General features: G+C 45.9%; 1 protein-coding gene across 1 annotated transcript in view; it reads left to right on the top strand.

Moving 5' to 3' along the window:
- The window catches only part of LOC138811114 (engulfment and cell motility protein 1-like), a 203,869-nt gene that overhangs the window by 149,524 nt on the left and 36,907 nt on the right, over nt 1–17,438 (top strand). The window contains exons 9-10 of the mRNA XM_069998723.1: nt 773–823; nt 3,261–3,392. Of these exons, the coding sequence (XP_069854824.1) occupies nt 773–823; nt 3,261–3,392 (183 nt within the window). The remainder of the gene's footprint in view (nt 1–772; nt 824–3,260; nt 3,393–17,438) is intronic.

Here is a 17,438-nt window from a genome sequence, read left to right as displayed (position 1 = left end):
TATCATGCAGAAGCCAAGGGAGAATTCCACAGCATCACATCTGGCCAGATATTTGTCCATCTGAAACCCCATGTGGTTCATTTGCATAGCTTGCTGATCCAGCTCTGGGGTGTATGCCATTTGCCCTTGGTTCTGCACGCAGGTAGATGAACTTGCTTTTAGGTGAGTTAGGGATTTTAGGGTGATGGTTCTCCAACATCAGGATGTCCTTGCTGTGGGTGTGTGTTGTCTGGTCATCTTCATACAATCTAAGAAAAGCGGGTACAGGGTCCTTCCTCTACCCACTCAACAGCTCAAAGCTAGCTCTTTACCACTTGAACCACACCCCCACTTCTTCTTTTTGCTGGTTAATTGGAGATAATTCCAGTCTCTTGGGGCTGGCTTTGAACCAGATTCTCAAATCTAAGACATCTGATTGGCTGGCCAGAATTACAGGTATGAGCCACTGGTGCCCAGCCTCTGATGCACTTTTTGAGTGGAAAACCATTAGTTTCTGGAGAGTGATTTTTCTAGAAGGAAAAAAATTCCATATATATATATGTATATATGTATATGTATTCATATATATATGCCTTTGTACTTGGCTTTTATAATCCAAATGGAATATCCAGCCTTATCATGGAATACTAGTACCTTCCAAGGCCACAGTTTTCTAAGAAATACTGCTGATATCCAGGCCCTGAAGCACACGGGAAGAATGACACTTGGTTGTGTGGAAAGCATGGCTGTCTTTCTAACCAAAGCCTTTGTGTGGGGTGTTTTTCTTCCCCAGGAAATGGCAAATATTTTGGCTCAGAAGCAGCTGCGTTCCATCATTCTAACAGTGAGTACCTAACTGGGGAGGAAGGGCCTGGTGCAACTTTAGTGTCCCTTCTGTGACTGATCTGCACTTTGTTCTCCACTGTTTGGTGAAGGCTAGGGCTAGGAAGGAGGGAAGATGGTGGGCTCTGAGAGTCAGAATCAATATTTCTGTCCCACAGGAAGCATCCTTCATAGTGGACCTACTGTAGGAGTAAAGATGACATGATTGGGCCTCTGGGCTGGAGCCCGCCTTCCTGTGGTGGTTTTCTACACATACGGTTTAGCTTTGTAAGGAAAGGAATCAGAACTCCACAACTTCTAATACCTAGCACCATGGTGCTGCCCCAGTTTTTCTGGGGGAAAGCAGTTTACTTTTCACTGAGTTGTGAGCTGGAGATTCAAGCACTGAGACAGAGGTAGCTCCCTGTGCCATGATAGTGTTGGCTTCTTGGCAGTGTTCCTGCACTGAGTTTGCTTCTGTAGGGTGGGAACAAGGTTGCTTTAGTTCTTGGAAGTTGGATGCGTGGGTAGGGGACTATGATGGTGGTGACACCATTTGCCCCCCTGTGACCTGGGGGAGCCAGGGCCCGACCCTTTCCTTTAAGAGCCTCCCCACCCTCTGTTTCGTCTTCTGCACACAGAAGATCTTTTCCTGCCTCTGAGTCATCAGGGAGAGCTCTGAGCTCACATGTATGTTGGCTTTCCTTCTGAAGGGTGAGCCACCAGGCTTCATTCCTGGTTGCATCTAGATGCAGACTGCCCAGCCTCCACTTGGGCCTGTTGATGATGTTTAGTTTGTGGTCTGCCCTTTCTTTTTTTGGTAAGTATTTTAACAAAGTATTTCTGCAGCATGTCATCCTTGCCCAGCGGGCCATCAACAACGAGATGGCCCACCAATTATATGTTCTCCCAAGTGCTCACCTTCAACCTCCTGGAAGACAGTATGATGACCAAAATGGACCCCCAGGATCAGATAGGTGTGCATCTAACAGCAGTAACATGTGACAAACAGAAAGTGCAATGCCACCAGCCATCTTTCTGCTAGCAACTCTGAATCCTGGAGTTTGTGAGGATCCTATAAGTATTGTATTACTTTCTTAGGGCTTGGGGATATGGCTTCTCAATATAGGTGAATACCTATAGATAATAAAACCAATTGATCATAGCTGGGTGCTGATGGCTAACAATTGTCATCCTAGATAGGAAGCTGAGATCTGAAGGTCCTGGTTCAAAGCTAGCCAGGCAGGAAAATCTGTGAGACTCATACCTTCTATTAACTAGCAAAAACCTGGAAGTGGAATAGCTCAAGTATAGAATGGAAGCCTTGAGTGAAAAAGCAAAGTAAGAGCATGGGGATTTGAGTTTGAGCCCCAGTGCTAGCAATAAATAAAGGCTTCCATTAGGCCCTGAACATGCATGTGGTTTTTTGTTTGGTGAATAAGGGAGTAATTTTAAAGTGGAAGCTCACTGGCACTGAGTATATTCACATTGTTATGAAAACATTACCAAGTATCATCAGGCAAAACTGAATTTCTGGGTCCCCTAAACAATAACTCCATTTGAGCTATCCTGCAAGCCCTGGCCAGCTTGCTCCATTTTGCTTCCTGTTGCTGTGGTGTGGCTACACAGAAGTATTCTAGGCAACACTTGTCACCTATTATCTGCCTTATTTCACTCCACCTAGTACCTTTAAGGTTTGTCCTTGTGGTCACAATTTTTGTATGCTGTCCCTGACGTTTTGTGCTCAAGGCTAGCACCCTATCACTTGAGCCTCAGCTCCACTTCTGGCTTTTTTGGTGGTCAGCTGGAGATAAGAGTCTCATGGACTTTCCTACCTGAGCTGGCTTTGAACTGCTATCCTCAGATCTCAGCCTCGTGAGTAGCTAAGATTACAAGCCTGAGCCACTGGCACTATGGAATTCTGTTCCTGCTGTTTGTGAATGTCATGTGCTCATCCATTTACTATGGATGGACAAGGAAGGGCACAGGGGTTGGTTCTTCTTTGGGATCTTCCTTTTATTTTGGTTTCCTGTTAGTTTTGATGATGTGTCCTTGATTAGTGGAGTAAAAGATCCATTGCGACTGCAGAACTGCTCACGGGCCTTGTGAGCCTCTTGCTTTGTAGGTAGCAGTGGGCCCTCCCAGACTCTACCTCAGCCTACGCCCCTCACTGCCTCCCTTCGCAATTAGGGCCTCATCTAGGCCAGGTCCCTGGCAACTGGTTACCAATATTCCATATGAGATGGCAGCTGGGGTCACTGGAGAGATGCCAAGCTTGAGAAGCCGGGGGAGGGGAAAAGGGCAAAGTGTGCTCAGCTCTCATTTAGAACATGGCTTGACTTTTATCTGGTTTTCTTTTACTCTAAAGCATGATTCATTTGGACTCTGGGGGTGAAGAAAAAGAGAGTTGATGTCACTTTGCACAATGACAGCAGATTCCTCTCCCTCCCTCAATCTAGGCTCAAAGAGACATCATATTTGAACTTCGAAGAATTGCTTTTGATGCAGAGACTGAACCTAATAATAGCAGCAGCAGCTTGGAGAAATGCAAGTCCATGTATACCCGGGATTACAAGAAACTTGGCTTCATTGTAAGTGAGTTCTCTCCTTCCACTCTCTGGGTGACCTCAGCCGCTGCCAGAAGCTTGTGGTCCTTGTGTGCTCTGTAAAATCGCTTCCACATTTCCAGATGTTAAATAGCATCCCATGACAGTTTCTTCTGGCTGCAGGGGATGGAATAAGTTGCACAAGTGTGAGTGAGTGCTGCGTTTGTTTACTCGGTGGTGATTAAGTGTAGCCAAGAATAATCAGTCTGGAACACATGTGGCTTTCCTCAGACCTGCTCCTTCAGATGGGGCTGAGGGATGGAGACAGTTCTGGATGCGTCTTACGATTTGGTGTGGGACTGAATAACTTACACACGTCAAGTCCACATCGGAATCCAACCCAGAGTCTCCTGGAATGTATGTAATACATCACAAGATTTGTACAATTTATGTTTTCCTGAGAGCTTTGTCTTGCTGAAGACACCAATATGGTTGTTCTCCTTTGGGCATTTTTGTTGTTGTTGATTATTTGTTTTTTTCAGTCTGTGAATCTGAACCTAAGGTGTCCAGAACAGCCTCTTTTTTTCCCCTCAATAACACCACTTTATGCATGCTATAAAAACTTTACAGGAATGTGCCTCTACTTCTTGACTTCTGTACTTTATAATTTATCAGACTTTTTACTTCATATATATGTACATAATCTATATACATAAACTATGTATGTATATCCTTACATATGTATGCATACACAAAGTATAAATTTTATATATAAAGTACAAATTCTGCCCTATAGTTTACTTTAAACCACTGTCTTTTGAAAAGGCTTAAATCATAAGAAAAAGTTCCATGCACTTACACATGTAGTTGGCATGTCTGAGAAGTCTTCCTTTATTTATGTCTATCTCCATTTCTAACTGTTCTGATTTTCCCTAAATTTCTTATGGTGTGACATACTCTGTCAGCTTTTGTTTCTGAGAGTTTCTTTATCTTTTCTCTTGATTTTTTTTTTTAATTTTTGTCGGTCGTGGGGCTTGAACTCTGGGCCTGGGCGCTGTCCTTCAGCTCTTCAGCTCAAGGCGAGCGCTCTACCACTTGAGCTACAGCGCCACTTCCTATCTTTTCTCTTGAAAGTTATCTAAACTTGAAAGTTACTTTCTCTGCACATAGGATTCTAATTTGGTCCCTGCCTCCCCTCTCCCTCCCCTCCCCCGAAAATGTTGCCCTACTGTCTTCTCACTTGCTTTTGATGAGAAATATGCTGTTTTCCTGTTGCTATTTTCTGCTGCCCTCAGAATCCCTGAGGGGCTTGATTATGATCACTTTTGGTGTCTTTTCCTTTGCCCCCAACCTGACCCACACACATGCTGTGTACTTAGATCTGTGTGTTCATAGTTTTCATCAAGTTTTTGAAATTTTAGCTTTATTCAATTCTTTTGCCTCTCTCTTTGAATAGAATCCTTAACTTGTTTTTTTTTGTAGCAGTCCTGGGGCTGTGTGCTGTCCTTAAGCTTTTTTTATTTTTTCTGACTCAGTGTTTTGAAACCACCTACTCATCTGCAATTACAGTACTGCACCCATTATTTATGCACACATAACCCTGATTACATTATTAGGATGACTTTATAAAACTCATCTTTATGATAAATATTTTCAAAGCTTTCCATAGAGCTCAGTTGCTTCCAATAAACATCTAGTAATTCCATGGTCAAACTATCTTAAAATCCTCTCCTTAGTACCTCTTTCGTGAAGAATTAAGTTTGTAGTGTTAGTCTCAATGTCCTTCCTAATAAGGGATTTTTTTTTACGACAATGATACTCTGACATCATTTTTGTTCTATCATATCCTGAATTTTGACCTGGGAGTTCCATTTGACTGTTTAGTTGAATTGAAGTTCAAAATGCTGGTGAATAGGGTCATGACTGACAGGACAGGTGCAGATTTGTGATGATGACCAAGCTGTTCTTGCTCACCTGACAGAGCTCTTTCCCAGACATTCAGCCTGGTGAAGAAGGGACTTCACTCCCCTGCCTTCTAAGTTTACTTTTGTGTCCTGAGCAAGGCATGTCTAAATTCCCTGGAAGTTTGCATAATCCATATTCTTCAAGTCAAATTTCCAGAGAGAGTTCAAGGCCTGTGCATTTCAGCATCACTCCAAAGTGATTTTGCTGCCCTCTTCTGGTGCATGGGTGGCCTTTGGGTTCCTCTGTGCTACTGTAGCTCCACTGTCCTCCTTCTGCCACTGCTTTGATTTCCCACGAACTATGCCAAAAATGTCTGCCATTTTCAGGGCTGATTGTATTTCTGCTCTAGTCCTTCGTGATTGGCAGCAGAGAGCAGAGTCATAGGGAAAGGAGGGTGTGAAGATCGAACAGGCCTAGGCTTGTAAATGGGAAGGGAGTGGGTAAGATAGCTCTTTTTATTTCCAGACTTGGTCCTTGTATAAAATCACCAGTTTCTACCATGAGTCAGTGTGGCTCCGTCTATGTCAGATGACTCTTACTTAGGGTGTTGGGACATCTCTGTCTCTGTTTTCTATGCCTGGAGGGTGCCCTGTCTCATGACTGCTGAATGAAGAGTGATGTAGGGTTTCATTGGACATCGACTTGGTCTGGTTTTCTGGCCTGTAGAATAATTTGAACCTCTAATGTTGTGGGTGTGGTAATGGTGTGGCTCAGGCAGCAGGGGTCATGGTCTGAGTGGTAGCTTGCCTTCCTAGCAAGCAAACATGAGGCTCTGAGTTTACAACCAGTACTTCCAGGGGGTGGAGATGGGAGGGGTAGAATTTGTAGGACTAATTCTCCCCTTCCCCCCCCCCCCAACATACACTTTCCTGCAACAACTTGTAAAGTTATTTTGGAAAAAAAGTAGAACTCAAATGGACAATAACCAACAGGAGACATAGGGTTTTCTTTTTAAAATTATTATTAGTATATATGATACTCTTTCAGTTTAGATAGTTAGTTTAGATATTCATGATGTTCTTTTAGCTTTTAATTTTAGAACTTCCCCAAGGCCAAGATCTTGATCAGACAGTTGAGAAGCTGGAAGGACTGTTGATTAATGATTTATAGGGCAGCAAGCCAATAACTTTAGAAAGCTGCTTTCACTTTTACACACCCAGCCAGGCAAACTTTCTTAAGTACTAGGAGCAAACTCATGTGTTCACTCTGCTACCTACAGGCCATGTGGCAGAAACACTGTCAGCTGGCTCAGGGTAGGCTGGGGGCACCCTGGAATTGTACGCAGAGTTCTGCCTGATTCTCTGTTCACCAAGCAAGATAACCTTGCCTGTTTCCACTCACTGTCCTGGTCTGAGATTAGAGATTCCTTTTGAGATTTGCATGATGTTGTTTTGCCTCCAAGCAGGCTTGGGAGTCCAGTGGATCTAGATTAAAATTTTAGCTGTCTCCCTTCTGGCCCATGGGCCAGTGGTCTGTCCTCAACCTGTGTGCCCTTCGCTTTCTTCAGCTGTGAAACTGGCAACAACTTTGTGAGTTTAGGATCATTGGAGACCTTGTGAGATTGTGGACTAGTGGCCAGCATAGGGCCTGGGCCTAAGGAGTACTTGGCTGATGGTCCTCACTCCAGGGAGCACTTGGCCAGTGGTCCTCTTCACTCCAGGGGATACTTAGCTGATGGTCCAACTCCAGAGAGCACCTAGCCCATGTTCCTTCTCAACCCAGGGAGCACCTCGTCCATGATCCTTCTCGTTCCAGGGAGTACTTGGCCGATGGTCTTTCTCACTCTGAGGAGCACCTAGTCAATGTTCCTTCTCATTTCGGGGAGTAGTTAGCCGATGGGCCTCCTCACTCTCAGGAGCACTTAGCTCATGCTCCTTTCCACTTCTTCTCTGGGAGCACACATTAGAAAAGCCACAGGTAGCTTTTGGATTTGCTCAAAGTGGAAGTGAGCATCTCTCCCCAAGGCAGGGGCAGTTCATCAAAGGAGATAAACAAGTAGATTTGGCTGTGGGAGGGAGGGAAAGATAATGGAGAATGTTAAATTCAGAAGGGTTTGAGATATGCAGTCAGTCCTCATGACTCACGGATTCCTGTACTTGCAAATTCCTCTACAAAGAAAAATGTTTGTGATCCCCCAAATGCATAAACTTTAGCTACCAAGACTTCCAGGCCCTTGAGTGATCTGTAGGAAATGTCTGCATGGGACCATCAAGTGTAGCATTTGAAGTCAGCTATTAAGCCCAAGGTTCCCTTGGGGGACTGGGTAGAGGGTTTCAGACATGCAGAGGCTGCTGTGTGGTTCATGCTGGGGAGCGCCTTGCACATGCAGTGAGAGCTTTCTTGTCTTGGGAGCTTGATCTCAGGATTGGCTGCCTCCTCCATGCTTCAACTGATCACACATCCCCCATGCTCATTTGAAATGCTGCAGACCTAGTTCTAAGGAGATCTAGGTACTGTCTGGCTTCCTTGACAGATAACACTGACCTGAAATTAAACAGCCACCAGGTGGTGCAAGAGCACAGCCATTAGACCTTGGCCCAGAGCTGGCTGGGGTGCCTGCTCCATTGTAGGCTGTCCTGGGAGCCTGTGGGGTTTGAAGTTGAGGGACCTACTCATGGGCCTCAGAGTCTCCTGCATCAGTGTCTATTTGGAATTAGAAGCATTCCAGGATGCGGGGATGAGGGAGGCGGTGGTACCCATTCAGTGGAGTGTGCCTCTTCTTCCCTCTCCTAAATTTCACGCCCAGTGACTTCTCTTTATGATGTTGTTGGAAGCTTATAAGCATGGCATAGCCCATCAGGATGAGCTAGTGCATCGAAGACCTATTTGAACATTAAGTATTGAAAACAACAAAAGTGAAAACATATTTGAGGATTTAAAAGTTTGCATAGTTGAGTATATTAGCTTCCACTTGTAATCCCAGCTACTAGGGAGGTTAAAGGTGAGAAGATTATGTGTCAAGGCCAGGTTGGAGAAAAAAAATCAGGGAGACCCTATTTCAACGCTAAAAGTTGGCCGTGGTGCCCTGGGCCTCTCATCCCAGCTCCATGACGGCACGAGTCGGGGGATTGATATCTGAAGCTTGAGAGTAAAGCAACACCTTGCCTGAAGAGTAAATGAAACAAAAAAGAACTGGAGATATAGCTCACATACTAAGGGGCCTGCCTGGCAAATGTGTGAGGCCCTGAATTCAAACTATGGCACAAATAAGCAGGTAATGAAAAAAGTCTAGTCCAAATGTATACCAGTGATGGCTTAGAGAGATCAGGCTGGTAAATGGAGTCACAGTGAACCAGAGTTGCTGACAGGGGATACTGGGTGTGAATTCTGGTGGTCGTATTGGAAAGTAAGTAGCGACTTGCACGCTGTGTGTATAAGTGTGTCATATCTTTCTTGGGTGTTTTTGGTGTCATTGTGCAGGTCATGGTACTCTGTCTGTTTGGTTTCATATGTGTTGACTGCAGGTGTCTGAAATGTACAGCCACAGGAAGTTGTAGCCAGTAGGAGAAAGGAACTTTGGAACTGATGTCCAGCTTTACTTCCTGTGGTTGGACCCTGCTGGATGGGCTCTGGCCCAGGGCTCTCATGAAGCCAGGGGAGTGTCAACATATTTCCTAATGATGCCAGTGGGGAAATCAAAAGTGCCATAGGTTGGATCAGGCCTGGCATTGCACAAATCTGTACTCCCAGCTACCAGAAAGGCAGATATGGGAGAATTACCAGGCAAAAAAGTTAGTGAGAGCCTGTCTCAGAGAACAAGCCGGGAATGGCAATTCACATCCATAATGCCCAGAGGCACAAGTAAATGGATCATGGTCCAAGTGTGAGACCCTATCTAAAAAAATAACTAAAGCAAAAAGAGGTTAGAGGGGGTGGTAGGGTGCCTGGCTAGCAATCACAGGCCCTGAATTCAAAGCCCAGTAACACACACACACACACACACATTTACACAATACATGCATGCACATAGATGCATGCATATACACAGTACATACAAGCACACATGTACACATCTACACACATGTACACACGTGCAGATGCATGCACACTCGTACATGTATACACACATATATATATGTGCCCACACAAGCTCTATTTAGAATATTTACAGGTTTTTTTTCCCCTTGACCCATCTTGGGGCAAGTAGCTTGCAGCCGCATTGTCCACTCGCAGTGTGAACACTCTGGCTGTAGCTCACCTGGCCTGCAGTGCCCTGATGGCAGCTTCTGTCTGGTGCTTTTGCCTTTGTGTTGTGTTGATTCTCCTCTTACCTAGCAGGGGTAGGGTACGAAGAACACAGGAGAAACAGGGGAGTGGAAGGGTTCCATCCCAGAAACTCCCACAACAACCCGTGTGTCCTGCAGAGGGGACACTTGGATAACTGTGGTTTTGAAACATTCGATATTTTTTAAGGAAATACTTGAAAGGACTTCTGAAAACTTGTTACAGTTCATTGCTGGGATGATACTCGAGTTTCATTCTCCTAGGGTTTTTTTTTTTTTTTACAACTGTGATTAAGTTCAACTCCAGATAGAATCAGTCTGAGCTGGTTATTGAAAATGAGATGTGTAGATCCCCAGGTTTCTTCTGCTCCTGGTTTTCCTTCCCTTATTCCACTTTGCAGTTTGCTCATATTGGATCCTAGGAGACACCTGGAGCTGCTCTGTGGCCACAGGGGGCATGCGTAGGCAAAGCATGGGAGCCCACAGCTGCTCTTACGAAGAGCAGCTCAGGTATGTTTCACAGTATGGAGAAGTTAGCCTTCTACACGTGGGTAGGAATTTTCCCCAGATAAGTCCTTCCTTGTTCCATTTTTAGGTTAAGAGGCATAGGAACTCAGTGCCCTTTAAAATGTGGCGGTGGTAGGAGGTAACTTGCTAACCGGCACAATTATCTACCTCTTACTGTACCATGCTGACCTTCTCCCACGTCCCCCTTTTGAGAAGAGTCTTGCTATGTAGCACATGCTGGCATTGAACTAATGTCCCTCCTTCCTCAACTTCCCAAATGCTAGGATTATGTGCCACACCATCTCCAGGTTTGTGACACTCTCTCAAAAGGGTATGGACCAGTATGTCTGATGAGGATCTGGACTTGGATGAGAGCTTATGGGCCTCTGGTTCTGATGACAGGGCTTCATAGGTGTCCAGAATCTCTCCATGGGAACTTTGTTGCCCTGGGAGGATGCCCTGAGCATCTCTGAATACAGTGTTTGAATTTGAGCATCCTTGAGAACAGTGTTGGTATTTGAGGGTAGCTGAGACAAAGAGAATGAAGAAAAGGTCTATGAGAGACTTAGGATTCCCTTGGCCCTGACCACGACACCTGGACCTGTGCCTTCTGTATTTGTCTTTATCCTGAGACCTTATGTAGTCACAGTAGTTTTTGTTTTTGTTGTTTTTTTTTTGGGGGGGGGTCAGTCATGGGGCTTGAACTCTGGGTGCTGTTCCTGCATTCTTCAGCTCAAGGCAAGCGTTCTACCACTTGAGCCACCAGCGCCACTTCTGGTTTTCTAGTGGTTTTTTAATTGGCGATAAGAGTCTTACGGACTTTCCTGCCTGGGCTGGCTTTGAACCACGATCCTCAGATCTCAGCCTCCTGAGAAGCTAGGATTACAGGTATGAGCCACTGGCACCTGGCTACAGTCACAGTAGTTTTTATTCAGTTTCCATCGTTCCAAGCATGCAGCATTGCCCAAATGTCCTACAGAGCTCTGAATTCTATGTGAGATGATCTTGGGGGAGTGGTGTGTGCCTACACATCTTGCCACACATACACTCGGATGTATGTGCTTTGAGTCTGTGAGGACGCTGTGTATACTCCACAAGCCACTCCCTGGCGAGGGATTCTAATTGTGGACATGACATTCGGTCTCTGTAGGAATTCAGATTACTGAAATCTTCCAATGGGAAAGGACAGAACTTGTCTGAGAATCTCCCAGTGACATAAGAACTGTCCCCAGGAGGGCATCACACCACACTTTTCATTTGGGGTGGAGAGGAGACAAAGATGGAGAAAGAGAGATAGAGACAGAGACAGAGGGACAGAGAGAGATGGTGGGTTTCCCATTTCAAGGGGTTAATGATCTCCCCAAAAGGCTGCCATGTTGCGTCAGGACTTACAGACATACTTGCTTTTCATTGTTGAGTTGGTTAGCTAACGCAGATGAAGCAAATGGAACATGCCTTGGCTTTTTTGAAAAGTGTGTCTTTTCTGCGTCCCTCCCCCTTCCCACCCAGATCCTCTAAGGGGACACCAGGGACACGCTCCACCCAGAATCTTTGAGAAAACCAACACAGGCTTGTTTAAATTGCCATGGGTTTGTCTTGCTGGACATGATATGACCACTCACCTGGGTTGTGCTCTTCCCCATGCCCAACCTTGCTTCTCCAGGGACTGGACAGATATTCTCCATCTGAACCCAGCAGGAGCAGGGCCCCATTCTTATCTGGGGTCGGAAGCAGAATGATGCTTGCTTCTCACTGAGAAATGCACTTTTGATTTTCCAAGGGCTCTGGGAACTTTCCCAAGTGTGCATGGCAGCAAGTGGCACGGCCAGTGTGTGGCCAGCTCTGCCCTGGTGTGCTGTGCTGTCTGCAGGCTGCTGGCTGAAAGGCCTCCATCTCTCCGCAGAAGCTGTTGCAATGGGTGCTCTTAGGCCGAGCAAAGTGATGAGGGAAGATCCAGTTTGATGATCAAGGTTCTGCATGCCCATCTTTTTGATTCCGGGGGAACCCCAAAATTGGCCTTTCTCCCATTTTCCATGGAGCCTGAAGCAAGACATTGTGATTTAGCTTCTCTTGGCCTTCCTAATTTCTGTATTTATGGATCTCATCTATTAAGACATGTTCTTCTTAGCTCCCCAGAAAGGTTTGCTTGCATCCCTCCTGCAGCTGCTCCTTCATTCCTGAGCACTACGGGGAAGGAGGAGGGTAGGTACAGGCCACTGGAAGGAGGGGGAGACCTACTGATCTGAGGGGATCCAGCCCAGGGACTAGGATTGGGAGCAGGTCTCATAGAAGAAGAGCCAGTCTAGTGAGCCCAACTGAGAATCCACAATCGGTATCTCAGACATGGAGGGGAAGTTTGGGTTACAGAGGTCTGGCCTTCCATTGGTCATTTGTAGGAAACTCTGAGAAAGATGGCCTCCCATTGGTCATGTAGGGCATGTTCACAAAGCAGAATAGAGCCAGTCTACCAGAGAACAATGAATTGATTGATTTGTGACTGTAGTTACAGGAGATGTATTATTTAGGGCATGGTGCCAATGAGCTTGAAGTCACAGGGATGAGTTAGGAAGAAACCATGGCCTTCATGATATTACGGTTAGTGAACTTCCTGTCACTCTGGACCTCCATGTATATGCCTCTCTCTCCCTCCCAACTCTCTTCTCTCCTCTACAGTTCCCAGCTAGTTCCATTGTTACTTCTTATAGGTGACTCTGCTGGGAACTGTCCTAGCTCCAGGTCCTTTCAGTGTCAGCATAGGTCACCTGGCATGGTTCTTACTAACCTGACATGAGTGAGTCAAATTAATGATCTTACCATTCAAAACCATAGATGTGTAGTGTGTGTGTGTGTGTGTGTGTGTGTGTGTGTGTGTGTGTGTGTGTGTGTGTGTGTGTGTAATCACTGGTAGCAGTTTATATATATTATAAGAAAAATACAGATTTTGGAATGCCCTTGTAATCTGTCAAGGGAATATGAGGACTTTGTTCATGGAACCTGTGGGATTTCCTAGTGGAGGGGGGATGATAGAGATGAACCTCAAATAATGCTTTTTGCAGGAGATGGGATTATTCCCTTTTGCTCCTCCCCCACACCCCTAAATATTATGTTGAAACCTAATCCTTAATGTGGTGATATTAAGAAGTGAGATTTAGCTGGGTGCTGGTAGCTCTTGTTTGTAATCCTAGCTACTTGGGAGGCTAAGATTGGGAGAACTGTATTTTGTAGCCAGCCTTCAAACATTTGTAAGAGTCCATATTAGCCATCAGCTGGGCACAGTGGCACATACTTGCTATCCCAACGATGTGGGAGGTTGAGATCAGTAGGATTATAATCCTAGGCAGGTTTGGCCAAATAAAGTTTGTGAGATTCTACTTCAAGAGACAAAAGCTGGGAGTGGTGGTATGTGCTTATATTTGGTTTAAATAGGAGGATTATGGTTCCAGCTGGCCTGGGCAAAAAAGTGAGGCCCTATATGAAAAATAACCAGAGCAAAAGGTGACTAGAGATGTGGCTCAGGTGGCAGAATGTCTGCGTAACACGTGAGAAGTCCTGAGTTCCATCCTGGGAACTACCAAAAAACGAAAGAAAAGAAAAAGAAATGAGATCTTGGGGAGGGGACTGATGCTTCTATAAAAGAGGTGCAGGGCACTTCACCCATCTCCTTATGGGGAGGGAGGGACTGTTGAAGACACCATTTGAAGCAGGCACTGAATCGGCTGTGACCTCCACCTTGGACATGCAGATAGATGAGAGATGGATTTCCATCGTCATAGCTGCCCAAGTAGACGGAGACACTTGAATTACCGGTGGGGTGGTTAGTTGGAGGTCCATTCAAAATAAAAAATAATGCTTAGCACTCAATATTTGCTTGAAGCATGCGATAGTGATATCTGAAGCTAAAGAAAATTCAGCTAAGAAACTATTTTGAACAGAGAGGGAAAAGAGTTGTGCTGACATGGAGCTCCTGGAAAACTTCTCCTGTCTTTCCCCATCAAGTCCTAAACTTGGGTTTGAGAACTTTCCAGGGGGATCCAGACCCCAGAGCATTCTGGGTAAGGAGTGCCAGTGATGTGGTTACACCAGAGAAACACTGTTTGCTACAGCAGAAGCGTGGAGAAGAAAGGGAGGTCACAGCCTCTTGGGTGGGAGATTGAAAACCCCAGCCTTCAGGTGGGAGGGAAGGGGAAGCCCATCAGGAATGTTGCAATGGTGGTAGGCCAATGAAGGTGGAGGGCTGGTAGTGGAGGGGGTACTGTCACAGAATCGAGTTAGGATATGCAGAGCTGAATGCAACCAAGAGACATAAGGACGGAAGGAAGTCTGGAACACAGGGAGCATGCTGGCAGGCCAGAGTCAATCAATTAAAAGTCTAGAGGACTTCTGGATGCCTAAGCATGTTTGCTTGAGACAAATTGTATAGGAGACACTTGAAATCTAAGAGCATATGGTTCCAAGGAGACTGCCACTGAGAAATACCACTCAAGGTCAGGATTCACTGAGTTCAGTACTGAATAACTGCAGTACATAACGCCACCCAGCTCCCACTAAAAATGTGCATGTGTGCATGTGTATGCACACATGCAAGAGGCTATGTGTTTTAATGTGCATGAATATGAATGTGCACTCTTGCATGTGCATGCACGGGGGATGTGTGTTTACATGTGTGTGCATGTATTAGGGGGTATGTGTCAGTGCCTGTGTGAAGTGTATGAGAGGATGTGTATGCACACTCATGCACACACAAGGGTGTGTGCACGTGTGCATAAACAAGGGGGTGTGTGTGTGCATGAAGCTGTGTGTTTGCATGTTTGCTTGTATGCATGAGAGTGTGTGCACCCCTGCACCACCAGGAGGGAAAGTGTGTAATGGGATAGCCTGGCAGCATAGGGACTCTGACTGTTGTAAGCTAGGAAGCTGAAATGATACTGCTCCTAGAAAAAGCGTTTGCTGCAGTCTTATATTTAGGGTTTCTTAGTGACTCAGCACTGTGTACACACTGCGGCCTTATTTTTAGTCTGGATTCTAAGCAAGTGCCTCCGGCTGGGGCTCCCAAGGAGGCCACCCACTCCTGAGCTCCCGCCCTGCCAGGGAGCTCGGGTCACTCTTTGCCAGCAAGTCCCCCACAGAGCCTTCCCCGCCTGCTTGCTGCTTATGTAATAGCTTTCATCCCCACTCACTTCCCATGTGAGAAACATTACCCCTTTCTTCCAAGAGAGCTCTGTAAAACTACCAGCCAGCCAGGGGCCTGGGTCAGGTGAGCATGCAGGCCTTTGACAGCCTAGCCCCTGCCTGGAGCAAGAGTTTTAAGCTCACTTAGTGTCCCTCCTCCTGTGAATTCCTGCCTGCCTCTTGAGGAAACCAAAGGGAATCATCTAATCAACACACTCATGAGGTCAGGTTTTAAAGGAGCTGGGAGAGGTGCAGGTATTGTTGAGTTCGGCAAGTCCCTCACCAAACTTCCCTCTTCCAGGCCAGCCCACTGCAATGTTTTCTTTCATGAAGTCTTCCTCCTCCTCCTCCTCCTCCTCCTCCTCCTCCTCCTCCTCCTCCTCCTCCTCCTCCTCCTCCTCCTCCTCCTCCTCCTCCTCCTCCTCCTCCTCCTCCTCTTCCTCCTCCTCCTCCTCCTCCTTCCTCTTCCTCTTCCCCTTCCCCTTCCCCTTCCTCCTCCTCCTCTTCCTCCCCCTCTTCCTCCTCCTCCTCCTTCTTCTTTCCTCTTCTTCCTCTTCTCCTCCTCCTCTTCCTCCTCCTCCTCCTCCTCTTCCTCCTCCTCCTCCTCCTCCTCCTCCTCTTCCTCCTCCTCCTCTTCCTCTTTCCTCTTCCTCTTCCTCTTCCTCCTTCTCCTCTTGCTGCTGCTGCTGCTGCTGCTGCTCCTCCTCCTCCTCCTCCTCCTCCTCCTCCTCCTTCTTCTTCTTCTTTCCTCTTCTTCCTCTTCTCCTCTTCTTCCTCCTCCTCCTCCTCTTCCTCCTCCTCCTCCTCTTCCTCTTTCCTCTTCCTCCTCCTCCTCCTCCTCTTCCTCTTTCCTCTTCCTCTTCCTCCTCCTCCTCTTGCTGCTGCTGCTCCTCCTCTTCCTCCTCCTCCTCCTCCTCCTCCTCCTCCTCCTCCTCCTCCTCCTCCTCCTCCTCCTCCTCCTCCTCCTCCTCCTCCTCCTCCTCTTCCTTTTTCTTCTGAGACCAGGATTGGAGCTCAGGGTATCATGCTTGCTTGGCTGCACCATTGAGCCATACTTCTAGCCCAGTCTTTTCAGGCAGGTATTAAACTATGATAAGAAAGCGTGGAGACTTCTGCTCTTACCTTAGTTTTGGGGTTGGTAAATGATGATATTGGATTATATAATGCTGATCTGATCCGAGAGGCCACAGCCACCTGCAGAGCAAAGCAAAAGCAGTGTCTTAGAGGGCAATGAGTTTTTGGTGATCTATAGTCTGTCATTAGATAGCATAGCATAGTTGATTCATTTATTGACTTTTTGTTATCACCTCAATTGTGGTTTATGAACAGTAAACTATTCATCTTTTCTGGGTTTTTCATCAGCCATGAAGATTTCTGATAAATATCATCATTCCTTTCTTATATAAGTGAAGGGCAAAACAATAAACTAAATCTCTAGAAATCTGATGATTTCCTTGTAAAGAGATTCAGGATCTAAGACTGTTTTAACTTCCTGAAATCCTCAGGGTATTGTAGAGGGTTACAGGCCCACTTGTTCATACAATCTACACTGATGACATGATTCTTTAAAATGAAAACATAGGCTGACTTGTGGTGGCACCTGCCTATCATCCCAGCGAGAGGTCAAGAGGATCATAGCTTGAGACCAACCAGGGAGAAAAGTTAGGGAGATTTCATCTCACAAAACAAGCCAGGTTTGGTGGTGCACATCCTGTAATCCCAGCTACAAGGAAAACACAGATAGGAGGGTTCTAGTCCCAGTCTGGCGTTGGGCAAAAATGTGAGATCATAGCTGAACCAATAAACATTGCAGAAAAGGCCTGAGGATATGACTTGAATGGTAAAGCACCTGCCTTTTTATATATATGATACACACAGTATATAATATACATATATATTCTATACTCTGTCAGTCCTTGTAGACAGTTTTGAAAGTGTCTGTGACAGGAGCAGCAGCGGAGCTCTTCTTCATGGCAGCTGTACCAGGGAAAGAGTGGCTACGGTTGATTGTGTCAGTGTTACACATGCTAGTGCCTTTCTGGGGTATTTGACGTACTTTCCTACTTACAACTAACTACTAAAAAATAAGTGTTTGCTCCGTTATCTTATGCCTGAAATACGGAGGGTCAGTACCTGCCCAGAGTCTCATGTGATCATTTTATTTCATAGTGTTGTGTTTTCCTTGTGTTTTTTCCTCCCCCCTAAGCCATACTGTCTCTTTTTGAAA

Source organism: Dipodomys merriami, unplaced genomic scaffold (genome assembly GCF_024711535.1).
Source record: "Dipodomys merriami isolate MVZ:Mamm:240054 unplaced genomic scaffold, mDipMer1.0.p SCAF_104, whole genome shotgun sequence".
NCBI lineage: Eukaryota > Metazoa > Chordata > Mammalia > Rodentia > Heteromyidae > Dipodomys > Dipodomys merriami.
Note: the sequence above shows the minus strand (reverse complement) of the source record. Positions and strands in the feature narration are given on the sequence as shown.